The sequence below is a fragment of the Tamandua tetradactyla genome, chromosome 15 (assembly GCF_023851605.1).
Source record: "Tamandua tetradactyla isolate mTamTet1 chromosome 15, mTamTet1.pri, whole genome shotgun sequence".
Classification (NCBI taxonomy): Eukaryota; Metazoa; Chordata; class Mammalia; order Pilosa; family Myrmecophagidae; genus Tamandua; species Tamandua tetradactyla.
In genome coordinates this window covers 26870575-26882841 of record NC_135341.1, presented here as the reverse complement: position 1 = coordinate 26882841, position 12267 = coordinate 26870575, and the positions used below count along the sequence as shown (strand labels likewise).

The window sequence follows — 12267 nt, the reverse complement described above, 5'->3', positions numbered from 1 at the left end:
ATGGAGAGCCAAAGAGAGGGCAGGTGAGAAAGACTTGGCCCTGGCTTTGAAGATGGAGGAAGGGGCTTTGAGCCATGGAATGTGGATGGCCTCTAGGAGCAGGGAAAGACAAGGAAACGGACTCTTCCTCAGCCTCCGGAAAGGAATGCACGCTGCCAATACCTTGATCTTAGCCCAGTGAGACATGTGTGGAACTTCGAAGCTACAGATCTGTAGGATAATAATAATTTAAGCCACCAAGTTTCTGGCAATCTGTTACAGAAGTAGTAATCAACTAATACACGCCATCCATAATTATAAATTTCTATGACTACTACTAAGCTGTCTGTGAATGACTGATTTGTATTTTTCTCTCCTAGTAGGCTATGAACTCCTCCTAGGTTAGGGAGCAAGTCTGTCTTATATCCCACTGGTTCACAGGCACTAAGAGGGCTGGCACACAGTAGGCACTCAATATATGCTGGTTATTTATAATGTTATCACTGAGTTTTAATTAGTATCAATAATAAAATGTCCACTCCCTTCACGGATTCCGTCCAGTGCGTGACAGAGGGCAGAAGCTCAATAAAAACACGGGTTGAATCTATAGGTGGTAAAAAATCTCCCCCGTGGAGGTCCGCCTATTCTGCCCAGGCCCCTCCACACGTCTTCTCACTCCGGTCCTCTTCTCCTAAAGGAACTTGAAGACCCCCGTTCGGCTTCTTTCTTGCCGGGAGGGGCCGTGAGCGCAGGGCGCAGGGTCCCAAGTCCATTCGGAAGCCATGGGGCGCACCGACCTCTCCAAGCAGCAGAGGGCGAGCGCGGCCCGGGAACTCCGGCTCGCGGGTCGGGACGGGGCGGGGCTTCGGGGGCGGAGCGGCTCAGCGCGCAGGCGCGGGGCCAGGCGCCTAGCGCGGTCAGGGGCTGACGACCGCAGAGCAGTCCCGGCCGCAGCTCAAGTAGCAGCGAGTTCGAGTCCCGCTCCCGCTCCGGTTTTGGTTCGTGTTTCTTCCTCTCTTTGGCCTCCCAACGCCAGTCCGGTGCGCTCCCCAGCCGCCAGGATGCCGGTAACCGAGAAGGATCTGGCGGAGGACGCGCCGTGGAAGAAGATCCAGCAGAACACGTTCACGCGCTGGTGCAACGAGCACCTCAAGTGCGTGAACAAACGCATTGGGAACCTGCAAACGGACCTGAGCGACGGGCTGCGGCTCATCGCGCTGCTTGAGGTTCTCAGCCAGAAGCGCATGTACCGCAAATACCACCAGCGGCCCACCTTCCGCCAGATGCAGCTCGAGAACGTGTCGGTGGCGCTCGAGTTCCTGGACCGTGAGAACATCAAACTCGTATCCATCGGTGAGCGTTCGGGCCCGGCCGCCCCCGGAGTGGGCCCCCACCACGCCCCGCAGCCGCGGGCTGAGTGTGGGCGTGGAGGCGAAAGGGAGTCGTCCTCTAGGGATGGGAGGTAGGGGACCTGGGCCCCCTCCCCGGTACCGTCCGCAGGGCTGGCACCTGGTGTGACGGGTCCCCGCCGTGCGCCCGGCCGTGCGCCTCGGGCTGGCGGTGGCTTTGAAGGCTTGGGTTGGGGCTGCAGGACGAGAGGTGGGGATGTGGCCTTTCCCTTCGCCTGGCATATCCTTGTGAGAACCGGGGGACTGGAAACCTCTTGTCCACCGGCCCCGGGGGCGGGCCCCTAGCCAGGAATTCCGCAGAGCTCTCGCCCCACTGCGCCCAGGAGGGTGCGCGTGGCGCCGCGGCGGCGAAATGGGCGTTGGCCGGGAGGTCAGGTGGGCTGACCCCGGGAGGGACTGTTCTCTGCCCCTGGGGCCTCCCCGCTCAGGTGGAGAACTGGACCTGGTACCCTCCCCGCTGTCGCCGGAATGGGTGTGGGCCCCGCGGTTGGAAGGGGCCCCGCGGGGGTGTGTCCTTTGCTCCGGGTTCTGCCCTGGCTGCGCGCGGCGGGGTGAGCCTGCTCGGCCGCTGAGGTTGTAATTTAGAGATGATGGTGGTAATAATAATTGCTGTCCTGTAGGGAGCCCAAACTAATGCCCTCTCTGTGCCCGACTTACATATACTGGTTGTAGACACGGTTTACAGCTAAGGGGATCCAGAGGGTTAATTAACTAGCCCAGGTCACCCAAGTAGCCAGGGTTCAGCTGAGAATTGAAGGAAGTGGGTGACAATTAGAAAAACTCATTGCTTTCCTTTCCCGCCCTCCCCACACCAGGGTCTTCCTGAGAGGAGGGAGGGGTTGGTGTCTGGGTTCCTCACCCCACTGAGCTGGGGAGGAATAACGGGGGTAAAATCTCTCCCATGAGCTTGAGAAGTTGGGGGCTCACAGGAGGACAATAGGCTGCTGAAGATGTGGGCTGTGATGGCAGGCGCAAAGGGTGTGTGTGTGTGTGTTGTGTGTGTGCATGTGCAAAGAATGTGTACACAGCGTGTGTGTATATAGTGTGTGTGCATGTACATTATACGTATGTGTTTTCTGCCAGGTGAGTGTCTTGCCAGGGAAGGGCCAGCCCAGGCTTGGGTCTGGGGAAACCAGGCCACAGTGACCCAAGTAACAGAAAGAAAGGGAGGTGGGCGTGGCTGCTGGGACTTTCTCCTGTTGAAAAAAAGTTTGCCTCTGGGCTGAGCCTCCTCTGAGCCTTGCCCTTACCTTCCCCCACTGTCCTAGCAGGTAGGGCTGCTTCCTGCTTCCTGGGCCCAGATGGCTACCACCTGCCTGACTGGCCTCACAGCAGCCTCTTCCTTCAAGAAGAGCTTCTCTGTAGAGGGAAGCCCTTGTCTTCTTATTTTGGGGAGCCATCTCCTGACCTGGAGGGGGAGAACCTCAGAGATCTCCTGGAATTCCTTCCTTTTCAGGAGGATTCCCCCTGAGGGATCTCAAGGCCTGGCAGAACTCAACTTCTTTGTTTTAAAAATCTATATTTATTTAATTAACCGAACAAAGAAATATAAAGTTAAACCAGGAGTATCCAACATGACATGAAATTTCTTAAATAACCGAAACCAAAACCATAGACCAGAAAATCCTGGCCCTCTAATTCACCAGCAGTTTCTAGACACAGCTTCTTGTTGGAGCCCCAGGCTTGTGGGCCTCATTCCAGATTTCTTCTGGTTCCTTACATTTTCTGTTTGGTCATCATGATTTTCATTCCTGAACCCACCCAGGCCACAGCATATCCCATTGTCCTGACATTCCAGGGGCAGCCAGCCCATCCTCCTCGATGGGCCTGTGGGCTGTTGACAGCTTCTTGCTGTGGACTTCTTCCCACCACAAGTTACATTGTTTTATTTATTTTTCCCCCAATTTAGTAATTTTGTGGACCATATTCCTGGGTTAAAGGGTGTGACCACATTTATGATTCTTATCAAGGGTTGCTCTCCAGAAAGATTTCACAGCAAACAGGTTTTCCAGTCACCAGAGACTTGCCAGTGCCAGGACAGCCATGGGGGTAGTGCCTGGGGCCTCTAACCTCTGCACCTGGGCCCTTAAAATGACATCCAACTTGGACTTCACCTATTCATGGCTTATGCTGGGCTGATGGTGGTGATCACTCCGATTCTGGTGCACGGAGTAGGTGCTGGGCACTGGGCTAGGGGTGTTCCACTGATCTGGTTGACTCCTTATGGTGATCGCTGATAACAGTTAAGTCCTTCCTGAGTCTCAGTTTCCTTATCTGTAAAATGATCTGCTTCAGCAAGGCTATGGGAGGGCTTAGGTCCAGTCCCTGGGACGTGGTAAGTACTTAGAAAATGGTTGCTGTTATTATAGTAGTATATTGCTGGGAATTATCCAAAGTATACAAAGCTGTATTCATTCAGTGATACTGTCCCTGTTCATGGAGTAAAATGTTACCCTTTAGGGGAATGACATTTCCAAAAAAAAAAAAATACACCAATGAGGCCAGAGTAGCCATTACTATTATTATTACTTTTTTTATTTAAGGTAGGGCAACTGAAGGTCATAGGAGTGAAGTAACTTGCAGAATGCACCCACCTAGAAAATGGTGACTAGAACCCAGGTCTGTCCAGCTTTTGGGCATGAGCCTTAACTGACCTGCTTTCTGTGTTAGAGATGACTAAAATACAGTCCCCGCCCCCACTCCCCTTAGGACCCCCATATCACTAGATTTTCAAGTCTGGGTTAGGAGTGGGTGGCTGGAAACCCACACTTTGAGCCTTTGGCACAGCCTTGGACAAATCTGTGGCCTCTAGGAATGACAGGATCAATTCTCTGGGCTGTGATGAGGTCCAGCGAGTTGGAGGTCATGTCTGGCGGTGAGCAGAGTTTCCCTTTTGTGAGGAGGTGAATCTGTTGAGAGAATGGTGACTCTGTCTTCATTGGCGTGTTTTTGGAAATTTCCTGTTTCCTAATGGATAGCATTTTACTCTGTAATCAGAGAAGTTTCAGTGAACCAATGCAGGGTTTTGCATACTTTGGATAACTCCCAACAATATACATTGTGGGGATCGTTAGGATTATGTACAGGCACCCAGCTCTGAGGCATGCGATGGTCCAACAGCTGCCAAGGACTGTGGCTTTTCCGCCTAGAAGTCACTGAGAGGCAACCCTGGCTGTTGATTCACATTTGTGTTTCATTGTAAGGTGGGCCCATCTCAGGCGCTGTCCCAAAGTTGGAGACTTCTCTTAAATTTCTTGATGTCTCCTGGGCAGTTTATAGTGAGGCTTCAGCACATTTAATCCTAGTTGTCTGCCAGTAGCTGGAGTTTTATTTACTAGTTTTTCCAAAAACCTTGCTGACACTGGGCAGCTCAGCCAACTTGGAGAAAAAGGGGTCTCCTGGCAGAAGAATGGCAACCAAAGACTGCCTAGAAATTTGGGTGGTGTGTTTTGGTTTGGCCTTTTAAAGAAAGGAATTCTTTCCTTTTCAGAGGATGTGGTCTGACCTTAATGTTGACTTAAGTTGCTTGGGCCAGGGCAGTGCCCCAGAGCAGGCAGGGTGCATGTTCCCGAGACTTTGGGTCACCGGGCAGAATTTCCAGGGTTGTGGGTCACCGCTTTGCTCTGCCCCTTTCCTTCCTCTCCCATTGTCCCACCCCCACCAAAATAAAGTCAAATAGCCCTAAGATCTGCTGTTTCCTGAATTGCCTAGTAAGTGGCCCTGTGTCTTTTGGGTAATGTAGACCAGACCCAGGGAGCCTTTTTAAAGTAGCATAGTAGCCTACTTTGTAAGAATGTAACGAGTCCTGGGCCATTTGTAACAAGGTAGCACATGCGTGCAAGAGGTGGTTTGTGGAGTAGTTAAGAGCAAGGATTCTCCATTCAAATTCCAGTTGCTAGTGATAACTGCTATGAAACTTGTGTTCCTCTGTTTCTTTATCACTAAAACAGGGGTGGGGATGGGGATGAATTATAATTACCTCTTTAAAAGGTTGTTTTAAAGATTAAACATGTGAATGTTCTTCAGAGTGCTTGGTGTGGTGGCACCTAGTAAAGTGCCATGCGAGTGTTTGTTAAATAACACTCTCAAAAGCCATGCTGGAGGGATTTGCTCACGGAAAGGACATTTAAAATCGGTGCTGCTGTGGGGAGACCAGCTTGATTGACTAATGTAGATTCAGCTTGCTATAATGCAAGTATGGACTCCCTGGAGAGTGATGCCTCCTTGGAAGGGGATGACCCCTCCTATGGCTGCCCCCGGGGCCCATTCACATCAGCTTTGTTTCCGAGCTGGAAGGGAATGCAGCTTGGGGAGGCCAGTCATTCCTACGGCCCACCCCCCTGTTCAGGAATCTCTGGGCCAAATCACTTCCATATGGCGGCCGGGCCTCTGCGGAGCTCCTCCGGCAATGGCCGAGCCAGCGTGCCAGGCAGCAGCCGCCTGTATTCTTGGAGCGTCTGTGCTGAAGGAGGGCTTTGATTTGGAGCCAGATTGTGCTCCCGGATACTCCCACCTGTGGGTCTTGGTTCTGTGCTGTGAGGCGAGAATCACAGAGCCGGCTGCTTGGTGAGTTGAGGATGGCTGCCTTGCTCCTTGGAGTGGCTGATGCTCAGGGTGTGGGCAGCTTTTAGGCCCTGCCTCCTGTGACCCCAGGGCCAGGGGTACCATATTATCCAGTTTTCCCTATAAATGGCCTCTTGCTCATCTCACACTGGGCTACTCTAGATATGGTCTGATGATTCAGGATGTGCCCCTGAAGTTAGACTTCCTAGGCTCTAACCCCTACTCCATCCCCTAACAGCTGTGCAACCCTAGTCCATGCATTAACCTTTCTGAGCCTCAGTTTTCCTATCTGTAAAATGGAAGAAATGAATAGTTCCTATCTTGGGATCACTGACAGCATTATTTATAATTAGGCTGTTTTAGTGCAATGTCCAGTGTTACCAATTCATATTATGCTTTTGAAAAAAAATATTATTATGCTTTTGAACCCAAGTCCAGGACTTTGTCTTGCTTTCCATCTATCCTTCTGGCCAGTCTGGATGTTTTTCGAGTCCTGTTGCTGTCATTTTCGAGTCTTGTTGCTGTCATCTGGTGTGTTGGTTCATCCCTTCCCCCCAGCTTGGAACCTCTGATGAAGATGCTTTCCAAGATCCTTCCTTTCTTCCTTTCCTCATTCAGCAAATACATGTGCTAGGTTCTGGGGCCACAGGAATATGGAAACAGTCGTGGCCCCAGTTTGTAACACCCATAACTCAGTGGGGAGGAGAGACAGGTAATCGGGGAGTTTCATAATAGAACAGGGCTTCTCAACCTTAAGGCACACACAGATAACCTGGGGACTTGGTTAAAAATGCAAGTTGTGATTCAGTAAGTCTGGGGAAGGGCTGAGATTCTGTATTTCCATCCGGCTCCCATATGCTGCTGTCTGCCCTCCACACAAAACAGCGAGGACCTGTCTAGGTGGCAAGCCCTCTGAATGGGAGGTAAACCTAACCCCAGGCTGGAGTAGGTAGTCTGGAAGGCTCCCTGGAGGAAGGGACCTTTAAGCTGAGACCTAAAGCTTGACTGAGAACTAACCAGGTGAATAGACAATTAGCTAGGTGAGTGCAGGGGCAGAAAAGCATGTCAGGCAAAAGGTACAGGCCCTGTCAGGTCCTGGAGGTGTGTGGAGCCTGTAAGAATGCTTGTGGGCCTCTTCACTGTGACTGCAGGTCATATCAGAGTCAGGGTTTGGCTCACAAAGAGCCTTCTGAAGCTGAAGTCTCCCATCGGGTGTTCTCCTTGCATGAGCTTTGAGTAGAGTGGGTCAACCTGGGTGAACACGAGAGCTCCCAAATGTTTTGTGCCAGTCATTCTTATCGATTAGAATTTTTTACATGCCTTTTATCTATTTATCTATCTATCTATCTATCTATCTATCTATCTATCTATCTATCTGTCTGTCTATCTGTCTATCTATCTATCTATCATGTCTGTCTGTCTGTCTATTTATCTATAACACCCATCTATTTATTTATTTGTAAGCTTTATACACATACTGTTATTAATCTGTATATATTAAATATTAGTAAGATTTAATTTCTTTTTAGATAACAAATCTAAATACAAGATCTGTTTTTTTTCCTGTGCTCTCATGGATTATTTTGTATGTCCTTGGCATGCACATACCTCATTGGAGGCCTCTAGGGGCCTCTGTTTTTCCACTCAGTTTTTCTTTTTTTCTATATTATTATTATTCTACATTTTGTTTTCTTCTTTGATTATCCTGTTAAGGAGTTGGATCTGCAATTAGAAGCCCTTCCCCTAGTGAATTTAACTAAATGAATAAATCAAAAGGGATGAGCTATTTCCTGCTCTTCTAATAAGTAAAATTACCTTTCATGACACTCTCCTAGAAGTCATCTTGCCTTAGTGTTGTGCATCTAGTTATTCATTAGACCTGCTCAGTAATGGCCAGATCAACTGGGATTATTGTGTAATAAATGACAGTACTTTCTTCTACCAAAGCTTGGAAGGTGGTCTTGTATTTTTAACATGTCATGTACTAGAGAGAGCCTTCTTGGGAAGGATGATTAGAAAACCAAATGGTTCCCTTTGTGTTTAAAGTGATGAAACAGTAGGTGAGAGTTGGACTACATGGTATAACGGATGGAACAACTGGGTTCTGAGAATCAAAGTATCATGTTTTTGTTTTTTGGCAAGAAAAATACTGAGCTATGTCAAGTGAATGGCTTTTTTCCTAAGAACCTTAGAACAGTTGCTTTAAATACATTCATTTAATAAATTGTACATAAAAATCATTTGATGGAATTTTAATTATGGCTGTTAGGTCTAATTACAAAATTTACCAAAGAATAGCTGCTTTCCTGATTCCCTTTTGACCTGTTCCACTGGGGTAGGATGTCCTGGCCAAGACTTTCTTGTATGATAAGCGAAGAATCAGTTTGGTTTTTCGCTTAGTCAAGACTGGCTATAACATTGAGCTGTTTTGACAGACTTCCTCCCTTCCCCCATCACTAAAACCTGGCATCCTTAAGCAGCACAGGTAGAAAGCTTTGCAAAGATGACATTTGTCCTCCTTGCAGAGTCCTTGACTAGTCTCAGTACCACAAATGCGTACTTATGAAGGTCCTGGCATGCACCCATGGCTTAGGTGTGTATGCCATGTGCTTCCTCTGATAAAATATCTACTATTTTTGCATGTTGACTCCGAACTAAGCATTGTCCCGCATGCCTTGCCTTTGTTACTGCTAATCTTCATTATGACCCTGCACAGTGGGTGGCTTTATATCTATTTCCATTTTATGGATTCAAAAACTGAGGCTTAAATCTGCCTCATGCCAAAGGCCAGGCATGATGTCTGCATCGAGCTGTAAAGTATTTTCATGTGAAGTTGGGTGCGATGCTTGTAAAGTAAAATAGAGAATATTGTAAGGAGTGCATGCACGTAGATTGTGTTCTGCTTTGTTTTCTTTTTCAATTTTTCATTGTGATAGTGTATATACAATATAACATTTCCAGTTTTAACCACTTTCAAGTATACATTTCAGTGCTGTTCATTACATTCACAATGTTGTATTACCATCACGACCATTCATGACCAAAACTTTTCCATCATCCCAAAGAGAAACCCTGCACCTGTTAAGCCTTAACTCCCCACTGCTTTAGTTTTGTTTGTTTTTGCTTTGATTGCAGCTTTACTCATTTGAGCTTGATTAATATGAAATTGAAATTTTATTGTACAAAACAAAACTTTTGGGGCCCATTTGCTTTCCTTACTTTTCCAGCAGCATGGAGCTTTTGATTGGGGCCTTCTCTCTGGTTCTGGAGACATTTCTTTAGTTCTTCTCTTCCTCTCCCGCCCCACCCGGGCACCCCCATCCCCCGCCTGTGTTTGGTTCCCAGAGCAGTGGTGTCGCTGAGGTCTAGATGGTGAGGACCAGCTGGGTTCTTGGGACAGCCGGGCAGGGCCTTCTTTGTGAGGCCTGAAGCCAAAGGTGAGGAAGGAGATGCTCCCAGAATCCCCCCAGACTGCAGTCCCTTGGGGTGTCCATCTCAGGGAGGTGTGTGTGTGTGTGTGTGTGTGTGTGTGTGTGTGTGTGTGTGTGTGTTGGGGGAGTGGGTTGTTGTTGAGACCCAGCCATGCCGGGAGGTCCTTGGTGACAGCAGCCATTGGCCAAGCTGTGCTCTGGGAGAGTTTCAACATGAGCCGGCAGGAGGGTTGTGTTCACTGGTGAGCTGAGCATCTGAAGCTTTCTACCTCGGCTTGGCACTGGCCTTTTATCACTCTGGCGGCCCTGGCACAAGTGGGCAGCTTGCTTCCGGTCCAAGCAAGCAGCTTTCCAGTGATCTGCAAGGAGCCTAGTGAGCAGACCTCTTGCGTGTTTGCTGCAGCGCAAAGCAAAGCTGTGTGCACCGGAGCCGAACTGGCCCGCCCCCCGGCCCCCCGAGGGATTCTCCCTGCTCCTCCTGAGAGAGAATCGCTGGTTTGTCTGGCTGAGTCTGTGCTCAGCCTCCCCAGAAATTGCAGGGCTGGCTTGTTGAAAGGTCTGGGCGTTAACACAGCACTCCTGTTCTCCCTCTCTGTAGGCCCTTTATGCTGGCGCGAATTCCTTTTCTCCTGGAGATCTGAAAGCTCTTTTGACTAAATGGGTCACCTTTCTGAGTATTTTCATAAGCCTGGTTAGCTTTTGCTATGCCAGACAACTTTTCTGGAATTTCCTTTCAGATATAAAGGGAACCAAAGACGGTGGAATTATCTGGAACACAGGGTGGAATTTTGGCTTTCAAGCTATAGGGAAATGGGTGGGGATTTATGGCAGGGACTATGTAAATTTGCTGTGGCCCATAAATTCAGATTATAAGATTAAAAAAAGGCAAGCAGCAGTCAGCTTTCTTTTGACAAACAGGAATGGCGTTACCCTGGGGCTCATGCCACTTAGGACTGAGGGAGAGGCTGGCCCGGCCTGCAGGCTGGTGAATGAAAGGACTCTCAGGTGGTTAAATAGGATTCCTCACTGTCCTGGCTCCCCCAACCCTGCCCTCTGACCCTGCCAACAAAATAATTAAATTCTTATCATGCTGGTACTGCACTTCTTGTGCGACTCACTGATTTCCCTGCACCTCCCCAAAGTGATTGATCAGATTCCAAAGAACAAGAAAGATCGGGCATTCCACAGCCTGTGGGGGGAGCGGTCTGGTGCCACATGCCCAAGGGATTGTGCTCTTGATGGGGTCAAGTAGGCCAGAAAAGGCTGAGGACTGGGCCCTGCCTGTCAGGGGACCTGAGCTGCGGAGGGCCTAGAGAAGAGATCCTATAAGGCCTTTGTGACTTGGAGGTTCTGGTAATTGAACTGGAATTCTGGCTTCACCTTACAAGACTCCTTATCAGAAGAGGCAGAAGTGCTGGAAGACCAGGGATGTGCTGCTGGTGGGACTGAAGGTCCTTCAGGGAAGCTGCTGGCCATCCAGGCAGAACCCAGAACGTGTCCTGAGTGGAGAAGCCTTGGATCTTGGCTTGAAAGCACATTCACATTCTTGTCACGTTCCTTATCTCTGCCTGAGGAGGCGAGCGGGCATATGGGGAATGTCTTTTACAGGAGGTGGTCTAGGTGTCTGTCTCCTGATGCTTCCTGCAGGCATGCATCTTTTCCTGTAATTGCCTCTCTGGTTCCTTTTTCTTGGTAATCTTGTTTGACATCTGTGGGGAAGTCACACCTGATACTGGAGGCCAAGAGGTCCTCCCCTCGCCCCATAGCCCCTGCCCCCATCCTATTTTGTAGCTCACTGAGCTGTGTTGATCTCCTAACTTGCCATCTTACTCTCTAGGGACAGGGCTACGTCTCTTCTTCTCCTCTGTGGCTCTGAGCTTCACTCTTAGTAGGAATTTAATAAATAATTTATTGAATAACCAGTCTCTAGCATAGATGCATTGGATGATTAGTCTGATACAGTGAATTGTTTGCAATGCATTTGCTTTTAGAAAATGTGAGATAATCATCCTTTGCCACCTGTAGGGAAGTGGGAATTATGGGTAGTGGACAACGGGGTCTGTGGTCCCAGTGGAGCACCTCACATTTGTAACTGGGGCTGCTTAACTTAAAGAGCTTGGCACTTCACATTCATTCTCTGAACCTCTATGGTTTGCTTCAACTGTAGAGAACGAGACCTTTCCTAAGTTGCCATGGGAAGCTCAGAGAAAAAATATAATAGGAAGTCATTGACAGAATAGTCATGGTCATAGTCTCAGGAATAATAATGAATATATATATATATATATATATATATATTAAGCACCTCCTAAGTACCAGGAATTGTGGTAAATGCTTTTCAAGAGTGAGTACGTGATAGACTATGACTCAAACCTTTGTCTGGGCTTTTAATCCTCCCATCACTCATCATGTCTTTGAAATTCACTTCTAATGAGTGCTTTGGACATTAAAAAATATTACACTTGTAGTTCTCGCTCTTTGCAAAAAAGGCACAAGAACAGAAAACTGTAAAGAAAAAAAATCACCTGTGAAGAGTCATAACAAATGTTTTCCACTTTTGGCGGGGGGGGGGGGGGGGGGGGGGGCCTTGCTCACTGTTGCCTTTTAAATGTAATGAGGAAGAGAGAGAAGTATTTTCTCAGGAAAAAAAGAGACTGTTGCCTGGAAACATTTTGTGAAATTGTCTTGGTAGGATACTGATGATTATAACGAGATTCATCTTTAAAATCTTGCTCAGCTTTTGGCTGGCATTAAAATTGAAGATCTTATGCGAGTCTCGTTGTGGTTTACAAGTCTCCTTGGTCCAGAAACATGTTTTGATCAACCACAGAGTGGGGGTGTTCCAGCCCTTTCTGTCTCTTAAAGTTTTAAGATGAACTTTTATT

The 12267-nt window shown here is 48.3% G+C and overlaps 1 protein-coding gene across 6 annotated transcripts in view; it reads left to right on the top strand.

The window, feature by feature from the left end:
- Positions 1-12267, top strand: part of FLNB (filamin B) — a 160223-nt gene that overhangs the window by 15013 nt on the left and 132943 nt on the right. For 5 of the 6 annotated variants that reach the window (XM_077128878.1, XM_077128877.1, XM_077128876.1 and 2 more), the window contains exon 1: positions 885-1332. The exons of the other annotated variant lie outside the window; for it this stretch is intronic. In XM_077128878.1, coding sequence (XP_076984993.1) covers positions 1041-1332 — 292 coding nt within the window. In that variant the 5' untranslated portion in view covers positions 885-1040. Of the gene's footprint in view, positions 1-884; positions 1333-12267 lie in introns of those variants that run through there. 6 annotated transcript variants of the gene reach the window in all.